The 15,629-nt window shown below is 42.8% G+C and overlaps 1 protein-coding gene across 1 annotated transcript in view; it reads left to right on the top strand.

Annotated features, from left to right (window-relative positions):
• Positions 1-404: 404 nt before the first annotated feature.
• dnm3b (dynamin 3b) overlaps positions 405-15,629 on the top strand; it is a 43,181-nt gene continuing 27,956 nt past the window's right edge. Inside the window, exons 1-11 of the mRNA XM_017473206.3 lie at positions 405-600; positions 869-1,171; positions 4,219-4,292; positions 7,449-7,598; positions 8,413-8,616; positions 9,877-9,975; positions 10,558-10,718; positions 11,019-11,161; positions 12,453-12,588; positions 12,916-12,983; positions 13,958-14,096. Of these exons, the coding sequence (XP_017328695.1) occupies positions 1,011-1,171; positions 4,219-4,292; positions 7,449-7,598; positions 8,413-8,616; positions 9,877-9,975; positions 10,558-10,718; positions 11,019-11,161; positions 12,453-12,588; positions 12,916-12,983; positions 13,958-14,096 (1,335 nt within the window). The 5' untranslated portion in view covers positions 405-600; positions 869-1,010. The remainder of the gene's footprint in view (positions 601-868; positions 1,172-4,218; positions 4,293-7,448; positions 7,599-8,412; positions 8,617-9,876; positions 9,976-10,557; positions 10,719-11,018; positions 11,162-12,452; positions 12,589-12,915; positions 12,984-13,957; positions 14,097-15,629) is intronic.

The raw sequence follows: 15,629 nt of genomic DNA on the forward strand, positions 1-15,629 counted from the left end.
AAGTGAGGCCATTTTTTAGAAAAAAAAAATTACAGACCAATAATTCTTAAACAGAAATATGATTAATTATTGTTTATGTTTCATTCTTCAAATCCAAAATACTACAGCTATCAGCATGTCTATCATAGATTAAAAATGTATAAATGATTGTGTCCTCACACAGGCCTAATTGCGCCTCCAGTGCGACCCCCGCGATACGCATGACGCGTTGCGCACGGCTGAGAGACGAAGGCGGCGGAAGAAGGGGGTGGATTTGTTTTCGCTCACGTTCAGCCTATAGGATCGCGCAGAAAGGCTCGTGTGCTCTGTCATTGGCCAGACTGCGTGCCGATCACGGCACAGCGTCATGCGTCATCAGTGCGGCTGCGTTAAAGGGGCGAGTAATCTGTCATTGGAGAATTACATAGTCTCAGGTTTGGGACGAGATGTCCCTCTGACGCGCAGGTGCGCCCGCGGTTTAACCCGTTATAAACAAACCCAGGGGCAGGCCTTGAGAAAAAGAACCCTGTCGCTGTACCTCTGCACTCCGCCTCAGTCTGGAAACAGGATTAATCTTTGGGAATTAAAGGTCTGCGGTGTTGTTTTGAGGCTGGAATAACGGTAAGGGTTTTTTTTTTTTTTTTTCCTTGGATGTGGGATTATCTGTCGATGTGTGCGCTCGGGCATCCTTTCCCAACCGACCCGCTAATGATACCTGTTTAAATTCTAACCTATTTTCATGTGCTCAGCAATTAAACCGTGCTTGTCATTGGAAAGTATCGCGTAATGTATCCGTTTCCTGATCCTGATTTCCCTTCAATGCCCTTGAAAAAGGACCAGTGTGAACCGACTGCGCAGTTACATCCTTCTGCGTCTTTCTGCTCCTCAGCGGAATCGACGCTCATTGGCCTCTTGATGCGCAAAGGTCAGCATCAGCATCCTCGCTAGCTCATCCCTGCATCCCCAAATCTCTCTCTCTCTCTCTCTCTCTCTCTCTCTCTCTCTCTCTCTCTCTCTCTCTCTCGGGTGCCATGGGGAACCGAGGCATGGAGGAGTTGATCCCGTTGGTGAACCGTTTGCAGGACGCCTTCAGCAGCATCGGGCAGAGCTGTAACCTCGACCTGCCGCAGATCGCCGTGGTGGGCGGCCAGAGCGCAGGAAAGAGCTCCGTGCTGGAGAACTTCGTGGGAAAGTAAGCTGTGTTCCAGCTGTATTTATTGCTGAGATGATTCTTGACCCGTCTGTAAATAATCCTTTGAAAAATGTTGCGCGAGCATCCTGTGAAGCTCATAGAAACTCTTTACACTCGGGGGAAAATAATACTCTTTGAGCTCTATCTTTGCTTGTAGGGCTGGGATGGGGGATCTTTAGTGTTTATGTTTTACCTTTTTTAAAAACAATGAAAAGTACTTCACGTGTTTAATCCTTAATCACAGCTTTATTTCGGAGCGAGTACTGGAGTCCGTATTTACGGTTCTGTTTATCCAGAGCGAGGCACAAAACCGTTGAAGGTTTAAGGAGAAGAATTAGTCTCAGGAAATCGAGCCAGGCGGTTTGGATCTGCCCTGTGTGCTTGGTGTTTGCATGCTCTCCCCGTCCTTCGGGGGTTTCCTCCCCCAGTCCAAAGACATGCTCTGGACGTTGATTGACATTTCCAAAGTGTCCATAGTGTGTGTGTGTGTGTGGGTGTGTGTGTGTGTGTGTGCAATTATGTCCTGTGGTGGGTTGGTAACCTGTCCAGGGTGTTCCTCGCCTTGTGCCCCTGAGTTCCCTGGGATAGGCTCCAGGCTCCCCACAGCTGTGTGTACGATAAGCGGTATGGAAAATGTAACCAGAAAAGGTGCCATTTATCATCTTTTTACTTAGGATTGTCACACTGATTTCCATCTGAAAGGTTCTACGTAGCGCTAGAGATATCCAAAACAAGCTTCTGTTCCCTGACAGAAAAGGTACAAGTAATGTACACGTTTTTTTGTGTTTTTTTTTTTTTTGATAGGCTACATCACTTTTTTTCACGAGTCCTTGTGTGAGTTTTTAATACAGAAATGATAACATATCAGAACGAACACATTAATATAAACCTGGGATTTGCAGCTGCGCTGCTATCTGAGTTGCTGTGATAGAAAATGAATCCTTCAAGAATTCCACAACGGCACGGTGGAAGAATAAATCCGATCCAGAATTCCTGATTCTGGTTGGTCAGGAGGTGCTGTTCTCATTTTCTATAGCAGCAGCTCTGACAGTAGTGCAGCTCACAAATCACAGGTTTATATCAATACGCTCGGTCTAATATAGTAACAGACACTCTACAGTTTTAAACCACAACAACAACAACAACAACAACATGTATAATCGTTACACTGATATGGCAGAGTTCTTTATAAGGAGATTTACGTTCGCATCACATGACATTTTTGGAAGGAGTCTCCGGTGTCCGCTCTTTGTAACGGTCAGAGGTAAAGCTGTAACTTCAAGTTTTCCAACAAAGATGTTTCCACAGCAGTAAACATAACTATAAAGAGATTAAGAAATGTTGTAATCATTGGCGAAGGGCTGTGGTATAAGGGGAATAAAACACTACGGGAATGCCGCGTTAGGAAAATAATCATCACCTCCTCCTCGATGATTACGTCCCTATAACAGTATGACATGGAGTGTTGAATTCCTTACCCAAAAGCCTAAAATTGTATAAAAAAAAAATTGAATATTGTGGAAATGTTAATTTTTTTCCCCCTATAATTTAATTTAAAAAAGTAGAACTTTCATATATTCTAGATTCAATACACATGAACCCATAGAGAATCTACGAGACACACCAGACCCGACAGTACAGACGAGCCGAAGGCCGTTATCAAAGCAACCTGGGCTTCCAGAACACCTCAGCAGTGCCACGGGCCGATCGCCTCCACGCCACGCCGCACTGACGCAGTCATTCCTGCAGTAGGATTAAAGCTCCGACCGAGTATCCGCGCATAAATGAACATACGTTTCACAAGGTCGACATTTCTGTATTATAATTCTTTATTATAATATTTAGAGATACTGGATTTTTGATTTCTATGAGCTGTAAACAAACAAACAAACAAACAAACAAAAAAGGCGTGGAATATTTCACTTTACGTGTAACGAATCTAGAATATACGAAAGTTCCACTGTTTGAATCAAATATCGGGGGGAGAAAATGAACTTTTCCACCATGTTCTCATTTTTTGAGACGCACCTGTACTCGCTCGTATAGAAACAAATGGACAGTCCAATCTCAGTATATCAGGCCAGAGTACTTAAAATACTTGATCGTTTGCCCACTGGTTTCTGTCAGTGATGAGAAACCCTGCAGCTTCTGCTGTGCTAAAATCTCACTTCATGTTTCACTGCTGATGGAAATTACACAGAATAGACCTCCTACTCATCACCACTCTCAACACTTAGCACACACACACACAGACACACACATACATACACCCAAACACTGAATAGTCAAACCGCACACTCTCAAATCATACAGAAGAAAAATGTGTGTGTGTTTGACAAGCTGTATTATTTTTCTCTATGGTATATTATGTAAGAAAGAAAACACTTGGGGGCGTTTTAAAGAGCTTCAAGAATGACACGTCATGCCTTTAATGTTGATTCATCTGCGAAACAAATTCAATCCTGTTCTCTTATACATTACAGCAGTCGTAATAATAATAATAATAATAATAATAATAATAATAATAATCGTAAACTCCTCTGTCCTGACAGAGTTCCAGATGGCGGAAAATCTCTTGTCACAATCACACGAGACACTTTCCACATAGACGTCTCCTTACAGAAACCGCCTTTTTTTAATTAATAACACATAAAAAAAAAACTGTTCGCTATAAATCAACGTCTGACCAATCAGAATTGAGAATATAACAGCACTGTGGTCTAAAATGCTGTAAAATTCTAAACGCTATGCTGAGCGAAAGAGCCGCTTTGGTTGTCTTTGATATCAAAAGAGCATCTAAAATTGACCTCGCGTCAGGACGCTCCTCCACAGCGACGGTATCTCTAGCACGCAGCCTAATGCCTTTCAAGTTCCCTTTTCATCCCGTCGCGGCCGATCAAAACCCGGGGTCGGATGAAAGATTCTTCTAGCGTGAGAGTTCATGTAGAATAAACGCTGTCGATTCACTTATCACCCGTTCGCCCGCTCTCGCGTTCTCGTTCTAAATTACTGTCATTAAATTCGCTTTTCTTTGTTCTTTTATGTAGGGATTTTCTTCCCAGAGGCTCTGGCATCGTCACCCGCAGGCCACTGGTGCTGCAGCTCATCACCTCTGTCACAGGTGAGCGGCCTGACCTACGTAAACACAGAAAAACTGTGAGCTTTCTGTTCAGATTTCTCCGATAGATTAGTCACGTAAGGTAATGTATTTCCTTAACCTGGACCTTTACGGATCCCCATGTGTCTTTACTTTTGTAGTCTCGGACACAACGTTAATATTTGACTATAAGGAAAGTCGTAGGGTCTTGGGTGTGAGAAAACGGTGGGAATTCCGGCAAAGAACCGAATAAAGATGACAAATCAGGTTTTAAATCTTTTTTTTTTAAAATTGCACTGCAAATATAATGTGGTTGGAAAAGAAAAAAAAAAGATTGTACTTGGGGTTCTTTGTAAGAGATCATGGTTGTGAAAGTATCTAGTTTAGTCTACTTGGAGACGTCTAACACCTAGCTAGCTAGCTAAGTGGGATTTCCTCACACGGTGAACGTCATACTGTGATGAAGTTGTTGTTTCGCTACGTGCCGTAGTGACACAGACATAATCCTAATCGGTTGCGTTTGTTAATCAGACGTATGGAATTGATATACCGCCCCGTCCGAAAGTATTGGAACAAGGCCCGTTCTGTCGTTTCCGCTGTACGCTGAAGACGTTTGGGTCTGACGTGAAAAGATAAATATGAGACGATAGGTCTGGACGTGTTGAACAACTCAGAACGCGGCACGTCTGGAGGCAGACCAGCCGATTTTTAGGCGAGCAAATGTATTGGAGCGGATAGTCTTGAAGTAAATGAAAGTAAATAACACTTAATATTTGGTTGCAGATCCCTTGCTTTGCGATAACTGCACCAAGCATGCGACTTCACGGCATCACCAAACTGTTATATTCGTCTTTTGTGTTGCTTATCCAGGCTTGTCCTTCCGATTCTTTCAGCTGATGTAAGCAGTTACTACAGCAGAGTTAGCAACACCACAAGCGGGCACGGCGAACGAGACGTTTTTCATGAATAAACTGTAACTTCCGATTTAAAATATGAACAATCGTCAGCGAAAAGTTAGCAGGGAAGCCAATTTCACCAGATGCATCTTTTAACAGGAACGTACAAGTCGATGTGAGCTAGATATTCAGCTACCCGACTAGCTAGCTAGGAGTGTGGGTTCTTCGGGATCTATTTCCATTCGCTGCGCACCAATGAACAATTTATTTGGCCGTGTTCTATCCGAAATGTCGGTTACTCGATGCTAATGTCTTATTTATGAATCTGTTTTTAGAAATTCATGTTCAAATTCTTAAACGCTCTCACAACCGTCGCGTTATACTGAATGTCGGCACGGCTGTGATTAGCTGTTGCTGTAGTTATAGTTATATATGAGTTAAAGCTAGTGTTATAGCGTTAGCAATATTGTTTTCTTGCCAGCTAGCTTGGGTTGTTTCATTCATCCAATCTCAACTCAAAGAGAAATGTTAAATTCGGAATACATGGAGGTAGGTACATGGATATAGGCCACTAGATACAGCCCAAGTTGCCTTTATTATGACGACATGACATGACATGACAAGCCCTGTGTCCCAGTACTCAGTTTAAAGTGCCCTTGTCGAGTTCCTCTCACGACTTTGGAAGTGGCTCAGATGAGTAGCCACGTGCAGGATAATGAGAGGAGATGTACATATTTCTAAACTCAAATTCCTGCTGATTTGTGTGTCATATCCAGTACATATTAGTGAATTCCGTTCAGCGATTACGTTTGAACAGAGTAGTTTCCTGCGTGATTTGTTCATCACGGGGACGTACCACTGTCTCTAAACCCGAACGCTTGCCTTTAAAGATGACGAAATCGGGGATAGAAAATCCAGACTGAAGAAGCGGTTCACTATTTTTTCCCCTTCGCTGTCAGACGTAAGACGATGTAACGTGAAAGAACGACTGGATTTTAAAAATGAAAAAGAAAACGAGCCGCTGTGTTTACAGTCCTTGTTTTAATCGTCACGCGAGTCACCGCAAGTCGACTTAAATCCAGCGCGACTTAATGAAGCCATGTGACAGCAAACCGAGGTCTTGAAAACATAATGCTTGCAAAGGACGCACTGTTTTATCATGCTGTTTTGAGTCGGTGAGTTAGTAAAATAACGTTGTTGTTGATAATTTCATCCATGATGGTGGCTTAGCGGTTAGCATGTTCGCCTCACATCTCCAGGGTCGGGGGTTCGATTCCCACCGTGGCCCTGTGTGTGTGGAGTTTGCATGTTCTCCCCGTGCTGCGGGGGTTTCATCTGAGTACTCCGGTTTCCTCCCCCAGTCCAAAGACATGCATGGTAGGCTGATTGGCGTGTCTAAACTAAAGTGGTAGAAGATGGATGGATATGTTCTGTTCTCAAGATAAGCAATATCTCTGATTAAGATGCTGTCTCTGTGAAAAGCTCTCCATGCAGAGAAAAGCTTTTTGTGGACTTTAGAGAGAGAATAATGTGAATTCATTGATAACCGATAGTGTTATATTACCTTATTGGTACTTATTGTATTGTATTGTGTTGTAATTGTTATATTGCATTGTGACTGTACTTCATGTACCTGGATGTGAAGACACTGGATCCATCCATCCATCCATCCATCTACATCTCTCTCTGTCTTTCTATATTAATTCAATATTGACCTAAAAATGGCCTTCTATAGTTTTCTGAGCGTATTCACGGCCCAAAACATGAATTTCAGAATACTGTGGCTGCATCAGACTGTTTGACAGTCACGAATACTAATGTCGTGCAAGAAATAAGTCCAAGTTCAGAATCGCACGGCATCGCAGTAAGTAAAACTCAGTTTTAGGCAAAACTCACACTGTCTGAACATTTGTGCTCTGAATGCGGTCCTGTTTTATATAAATACCGTTTAAAGGGTCCAGCATGCATGTATTATGAGCATTTTTTCCCACCATGTTGAAAAAGAAATGCCGGCTTCGCAGTCCGTGTTAACTCTCGGGCAAAATTGGCTTGAGCCGGTGAATAAAGGAGGCCATAAAATAGCAATTAAAAGGAATTTCCCCGAGGGCTAATGACGAATGACATTGACAAGGACTTTTCTGTTGAAGGCAGAGCTGCAGAACAATGCGAGGGGATTTGTATCTACAAGTTCATTTGTGCACAGTTCCACAAAGCGAAACAAGTTCAGATATCCGGCTTACGCGTCCTGTAAAACCCGCGTCTTCTCATTTGTGTGGATTTGCAGAATGGGCCGAGTTTCTTCACTGCAAAGGGAAGAAGTTCACCGATTTTGATGAAGTGCGCCAGGAGATCGAGGCTGAAACCGACCGCGTCACTGGAGCCAATAAGGGCATCTCACCAATTCCTATCAACTTGAGGGTGTTTTCTCCACATGGTACATTCCACTGTTTACACACTTTAAAGCCTTACTGCCATCACTGCTAATCAATAATAAATAGAGGCTAGCGGGCATTATGGATATTCATCATTAGCTATGTTTGTGCATTGTAGAGTTACTGTATGTGGAGTGCATCTCTGTCTAATTTCACCATGTGATCCTGTGGGTAAATAATGAATTTTTTTAATTTTATTTTTTTTAACAAAAGATCTGAGCGTTGAAAGGAAAGAATCATCACAGGGCAGGGTAGTATTCGGAAAGTGTCGTGCCAGTTTGAAGAGTACAGCTCTTGGCACTCGGCCCACACTGCACTGGCTAAAATATAAATGCAGTCAGTGCACTTCCGCCCATTTCCCCATGAACAAAACACAAAATAACGGGATTTATTTTAGGCAACGGAAGGCAATTTCTTAAAGGTTATTCAAAAGCATGTGCCTCGGTGGAGGCGTCATACTGTGTGGTGGGCAAAATATATCATGCACTCATTACAAACGTTTAAATCTAGGTTTTTATATAACGAAATAAATAAATGATTATTTCCACTTGTGTATATTTCACTCGTATGTGCTAACGACCTATAGACGAATGGACGTTTACATTGCGGCATTTATGTAATGCCTCGTTGCTACTAGCATTTTGTTTCCTTTTCCTCTGATCCAGTTCAGGGTGTGTAACTTTGCCGATGTTTGTTTTACTCATCAGGTGTCTGGACCCTAGATTTCTGGTGTTACACTGCGGATTCAGAAAGCCGGTAAAATAAAGATGTAATTGGGTTATAAATTGAATTGAGGATCTTCTTTCATCCGTGCAGTGTTGAATCTGACTCTGATCGATCTGCCGGGGATCACCAAGGTGCCCGTGGGAGACCAGCCTGCAGACATCGAGCAGCAGATCCGCGACATGATCATGCAGTTCATCAGCCGAGAGAGCTGCCTCATCCTCGCCGTCACACCCGCCAACACCGACCTGGCCAACTCCGACGCCCTCAAACTGGCTAAAGACGTGGATCCTCAGGGTGAGACAGCTACGACCGGAGACATACGTTAATTAACGAGTTCGCTCTGTGTTCTGAAGGTCCAGCGCAGGTTCGATCTTTCCACCTAAAACTATGAAGAATGTTTCTTGAAATGAAATGTGGGTTTTGTGCTTAATGGTTGCACCTGTAACGTGAAGACTCGTGATGGGCTTTGAATCAGGATGACGTCTTTCTTTTCCACACTAGTCAAGGGGAGTTGAGGGTCGATGTTTTTGGGGGGGGAATTTAAATACGGAAATCGTGCACATCTATATTCAGCCCTTAGGTGTAATTATAAACTTAAGTGCTGTTCAGAAGTTACGCGAGAGTCAAACAGAGGTGGGCCTCAGTTGATTCTGACGCATGATTCTGCTTTTGTGTGAGGAGCAGTATTAAGTCTAAGCACCACTGTCTGACAGTTTGCCGTAACCAAATTATAGTAAACTGTGTAGTGGTGGTTTTCACAAGGTTTTAAACTGTCGTTCAGTACGTTTACACGGACGACGATAATCCCATATGAACCCGATTAAGACGATAATCTGATTAAGAAACTGGCATGTAAACAGAGATTATCGATGACGTTAATCCGATTAAAGTCACACTCGAAGTGAACACACATGGAATTAAGACGTGTGGAGTACTCCTGTTTTAGACACGTACACACCTTAATCACACTGTTAACGTCGTGTGAGAGTTCTCACCGCATTGTGCGACAGGACACGTACACACACGGCAGCGCTCGACCGTTTTACGGCGAACAAGAGAACACGGCTGCGTCCCAAACCGCGTACTTACCGACTATATAGTAGGAGAAATACATGCATCTCAGCTACTATATAGTAGGCAAGTATGCGGTTTGGGACGCAGCCCACGATTTCAATCTGTCGTCTGTTAGCACGTACGGCATGATAATTAACTGTAAGCTTTTGTAAAATTAAAACTTAAGCAACCAGAACTGTATCCATCCATCCATCCATCCATCCATCCAAAAACCTGGCACTCTTGTAGGCCTGTACTATGCACAAGTGATTTTAATACTCTGAAATCCAGAAAATCAACGTAACCCAACTCTGAATATGCATAACGTTCAGGTAAGTGTTGATATAACGGTCCACGGTGACTATAGAGGTTATGTCCTGTTTGCAAATCTGCAACAAACCACATTTACAAACCGTCCAACCATTACTGTTTGACTTGTCAGCTATAGTACCGGTAAGATATCGCGACAAAGCTCGTAACCTGTGACGTTTCCTGCTGTAGGTCTGAGGACGATCGGCGTGATCACTAAACTGGACCTGATGGATGAGGGCACTGACGCTCGAGATGTTTTGGAGAACAAGCTGCTTCCTCTGCGGAGGGGTGAGCCCAAGATCATTCTTCAGCTTTTATGGCTGAGTCCATAATCGGGTTTTAAAAGAACGTGCGTATTTCTGACGTGAGCTGGGATAGGCAAAATGCTGAATTGTAAGTTCTGTAGATTTTATTCATGTAGGGTTTTTTTTTTTATATTCTAACGCGAGGCAAATGACGTCCCAATTGTGGAATCGCCCTTATGTACCTCCTACTATAATTTTCTGCACTGTGTCTTGCTTTATTACCTGTTTTTGGATTAGAATAATATAAAGGTCGCACGCACAAATCTCAGCCCTGTACGTCTGTTGTTCTAGGCTCCAATGTGCATAATAATAAAGCTTGACTTCATCAGTTGAAGACAAAATACCATTTACTCATCCTTAACAACGAGTCATTTGATCTAAAATGATGCTTTCCCGTCTCAAAAACATCGTAATGTTTCTCTAAATGGTTTGATAGTAGACATCCAGTGCACTTACTTTCACACCTCGGACTGCAGCGGCATTTAAACAGAACGCACACACACACACACACACACACACACACACTGATCTCTCATGCTGTTGTCTTCCTTGCCCTCTGTCTCAGGTTATATCGGGGTGGTGAACCGCAGTCAGAAGGATATTGAAGGAAGGAAGGACATTAAAGCGGCTCTGGCTGCAGAGAGGAAGTTCTTCCTGTCTCATCCTGCATACAGACACCTGGCTGACAGCATGGGTACACCTCATCTGCAGAAAGCCCTCAACCAGGTAGCATCTAAAACACAACATGTCTGAGAAACCGCAAAGCGTAAAAACTCCTCTGTCTGACTTTGATGTTGGAAAACGTAAATTTACAGCTTTTCCTCTTACTGTTACAACGCTCTAACGCTAGAGACTCCTTCCTTAAATGTTACGTAACCGTTTCCTCACGGGAAACGTCCCGACGTGAACGATCACAGGTATATATCAAGCGTTTGCCGTCGACGCCCCTGTGATCGAGCTGTTACTATAGAAACAATAGCGTATTAGACTGAGTGCATTTCTGGATTTTTTTTTTTATCTCCACAGCAACTGACCAATCACATTCGGGACACGCTGCCTGCTTTTCGGAGTAAACTACAATCTCAGCTTCTCGCTCTGGACAAGGAGGCCGAGGAATATCGTCACTTCAGACCCGACGATCCGTCACGCAAGACTAAAGCCCTGCTGCAGTCAGTTCCTCGAACACAACACGTCACAACCCCCACATCACACCACCATTCACGTACAGTGCCTTCACCATGTGCCGTTACTATAGATACACACGCTGAATATTGACAGTATTATATTGTGGTAGTAGTTGTTATTCAAGGGCGCACGGTGGCTTATTAGGCTGAATGGCTGTGCAGTTGTGCCCCCCCGTCAGAGGTGTCCCCCGCCAGTTCCCTGGGATAGGCTCCAGGCTCCGCATGAGTAGGATAAGCGGTACGGAAAATGTCCTATCCACTGAGACTCCCATGAGTCTTTTGTGTCTACTGAATCCTGTGTATAGTGATAAATAATTTGATGTGTTATTATGTTATATCATTATGTGTAATGCTAGTGATGGTATTTAAGGCGAATTCGCTCGGACGTGGCGATGGGAATTTTTCGGCTCTTTTGGCAGAGCTGTCCGCTCGCGTTTCCAATAACAGCCGACGATTCGGTTCCTTAATGATGATTTCTTCCACAAAACCGGCCAAACTTGCTGGTCTTTGCCCTTCGACCACTGAAACAGTTGAATGAAATCTCCTTGTGATCTACATAGCTTTGCACTTTGAATCGACTTTGTTACGCAATCTATTTAAATCCTTGCAAAGTGTTACATATTTGCTAACGTAATACAGTGTTATTGTCCGGGATCTTCATGCTGTCTCGGGAAAACGGAAGAGATTCATGTGGATTACGCTTGCTGTAACTACTTCAACATCTTCCTGAGGATGTTATTCAATTACAAAAGCGCTGCAGGTGATTAAAGGCATTAGAGAATCATGAATGCAGAAGACCGATGAGTGCCACAGGATCTATTTGTCTTCTCGTTTACATAAAAAAAAAAAAGAGTCCTTCAGTAACGTGAATCACCGCTCGATGTCCACATACTCATAAAAAGAGCCGAGTCAGAGAGTCGACTCCTGTACGAACGAGGCATCACTACATAGAGGAGAGGAAAAGTCGAGGATTCACATAATGCTAAAAAAAAAAAAAACTAATAGAAACCATCACAGAAATTCTAATGGTTTCCACTACAATTACCATTACAGCGAGATGTTAACCATTAAACCAATGACCATTATTAGTATCCACTAGACATAACATGCCACTCATAGAAGGCAACAATTTACCAGTGGAGACCCACAGGAAATATTATAGTTTCCATTAAAACCAATACAATTCCCATTACGATCACAAGCGCACTTTTATTATTCAAAATTATTTGAACGTGTCTAAGTTGTGTGTGTGTGTGTGTGTGTGTGTTTATTTCAGAATGGTGCAGCAGTTTGCGGTGGACTTTGAGAAGCGGATTGAGGGATCGGGTGATCAGGTGGACACTGTCGAGCTCTCAGGAGGAGCCAAGATCAACCGCATCTTCCACGAACGCTTCCCTTTTGAACTGGTCAAGGCAAGTCTGAAGCGTTTCGGTGTCCATGCGATCAAAGCCTTCAGGAAGGGAAATGTGAGAAAGCTGGCTCGGAGAAATAAATCCGTGAGAATGTACGACGCGTTCTGATACCAGCACGTAGCAGACACGGTGCAAAGAACACCACAGTGTGAAGCATCAAGAATCAAAATCAGAAAATAAATAATAATAATAATAATAATAATAATAATAACAAAAACCTCCTGAACATTTACTCTGAGATGATCTCCTGCTGTTGAATGAGACCTGGTTTTTCCTGTGATCTTACTGCTCTGTCATCTTGTGTGTGTATCCACACTCGACCCACAGATGGAGAGCGATGACAAGGAGATGCGCCGGGAGATCAGCTACGCCATCAAAAACATTCATGGCATCAGGTGAAGTTATCTTTGAAATGATCAGGTATCAACGCAACCTTGTTAATAATGACAGTTTATTAATCACCATAACATATACAGGAGTTTCTCCCACAGACAGCTCTCTGATCTTCATGTTGGTTTATCCGTTATTAACAACAAAGCAGTCTTCCCAGGCGAAACCCAGGGCTGAAACCGACAGTAGATGTTCAGAAGTATTAATTGATTAAACTGTCACTATCTAACAGGGTACACCTGGGCAGTATCAGTCAGTTGAAAAATGTGTGGGTTCAGACAAATGGTGCCGTGGTCTAAGTTTGTTTAACGCGTCTAGATGTAAATCTGAGGAAACGAAAGCTGAGATTCTGATCTGTTGAAATTCTCATATTCATCTTTTAATCTCAATCGCAAATGCCTTCAGTGCATAGCAAAACAAAAGAGCTGGCCTTGCCGTTCCAATACTTTAGGAGGGGACTGTACGTCATAAAATAGTCATTTCTATACCTATATGATTACACTGGCACTGATTTACATAACCTGAACGGCGTGCTAGTGGGCGTGGTTTTACTCGTAGTGCTTTGCTAGTGTAATGGCCGTGTAAAGTCTGTCTTTCTGTGCATATATTTATTCAGCGACCAGGCTGGATCCCCATACGAACAAATTACTGGATTTTACACACGATATCCCCATTATAAAATAGAACTTTTTTTTTGTCTAAACCAATCAGAATGTAGAACTCATCCGTCAAAATGTGCACTCCCAGTATCGTTTCATTTAGTATCATTTCAACCAATCAGAATGCACTTGGGCCTTCCAAGTTTGAAGTCCCTGCGAATTAGTTGTTGCCGTGGAAACAATATTATAGCTAAAATATAATAGCTAAACGTGTGTGCTTTTGGCAAGCGCATACACTGACGTCGACTGATATGACCAATGCGTAGTGCTGTTTTGTCTTGATGTTTTTTTTGTGTTTTTTCCTCTGTTTGTGTCTCCAGGACGGGCCTGTTCACTCCAGACATGGCGTTTGAGGCGATAGTGAAGAAACAGGTCGTGAAGCTGAAGGAACCCTGCATTAAATGTATTGACCTGGTCATTCAGGAGCTCATCAACACAGTGCGTCAGTGTGCTAATAAGGTACAGTCCTCCTTATTTCTCTAGCTTTATGTAAAGCCAGACACAGATATGGACTCTAGCGTTCACTTTATTCTCTGCCTAACAATTTACAAATCTCTTCACCGCCACAGGTTGTTTATGGCAGACAAATGTTATTCCATGATAAAAATAGCCACAGACCGTAAGGCCTGTCATCAATTGTTAATGTGACAGTTACAATAAAAATATATACAGTGGCCTCCACTAATATTGGCACCTTTGGTAGATAAAGCAAAGAAGGCTGTGAAAAATTGTCTTTATTGTTTAACCTTTTGATCTTTTGTTAAAAGAATGAACAAAAATACTCTGCTGTCATGGATATCAAACAATTACAAACACAACACAGGTTTATCCAAAAACATCGTTGTTGAATATAGGTGTGCAACACTTGTTGGCATGAATATGAATTCATATGAGAAAAATATATTTGAAGTATATTCCCAATGATATTTTACATTTTTTTTAGTAGACCTGGGTGACTAGGAACAGGAAATTGTTCAACCAGGGGTATAAATATGAGGAAACACACAGGGCAAATTCCCTTAGTCATTCATAACAATGGGTAAGAGCGAGGAATATAGCTGTGACGTGCGGCAAAAGGTTGTTGAGCTTCACACAATGGGAAGTGTCTGTAAGAAAATAGCACAAGGATTGAAAACGCCCGTTTCACCATCAGGGCAATAATTAAGAAGTTCCAGTCCACTGGAAATGTCATGAATCGACCTGGAATTGGACGTGTGTCTATATCGTCTCAACGCACTGTGAAGAGGACGGTTCGAGTGGATAAAAAAAATCTCCAAGGATCACAGCTGGAGAACTGCAGATGTTAGTTGTGTCTGAAGTCACCTACATCACCACAAGCTGTTTGGAAGGGTTTCAGGAAAAAAGCCTCTTCTCTCATCCAAAAACAAACTCGAGCGTGTTCAGTGTGCAGACACTACTGGAACTCAAATGGGATCGGGTTCTACGGTCAGATGAAACCAGAATAGAGCTTTTTGGTAATAAACACAGAGGTGGTTTTGACACACAGAGAGGTAGTCGTATGGGAAAGTACCTCATGCCCATGGTTAAATATGGAGGTGGATCTTTAATGTTTTGGGCTGTTTTTCTGCCAGAGGACCTGGACATTTTGTTAGGATACATGGCATCATGGACTCTATCAAATATCAACAGATATTAAATGAAATCCTGACTGCCTCTGCCAGAAAGATTCAAATGGGCCGTGGTTGGATCTTCCAGCAGGACAATGATCCAAAACATACATCAAAATCAACACAGAAATGGTTTACTGCCCACAACATCAAGGTCCTACCATGACCATCCCAGTCCCCTGACCTGAACCCCATAGAAAACCTGTGGGGTGAACTGAAGAGGAGAGTCCACCAGCGTGGACCTGAAATGTGAAGGATCTGGAGAGATTCTGTATGGAGGAACGCTCTCAGATCCCTCACCATGTATTCTCCAACCTCATCAGCGTTATAGGAGAAGACTCAGAGCTGTTATCCTGGCAAAGAG

The sequence above is a fragment of the Ictalurus punctatus genome, chromosome 7 (assembly GCF_001660625.3).
Source record: "Ictalurus punctatus breed USDA103 chromosome 7, Coco_2.0, whole genome shotgun sequence".
Lineage (NCBI taxonomy): Eukaryota > Metazoa > Chordata > Actinopteri > Siluriformes > Ictaluridae > Ictalurus > Ictalurus punctatus.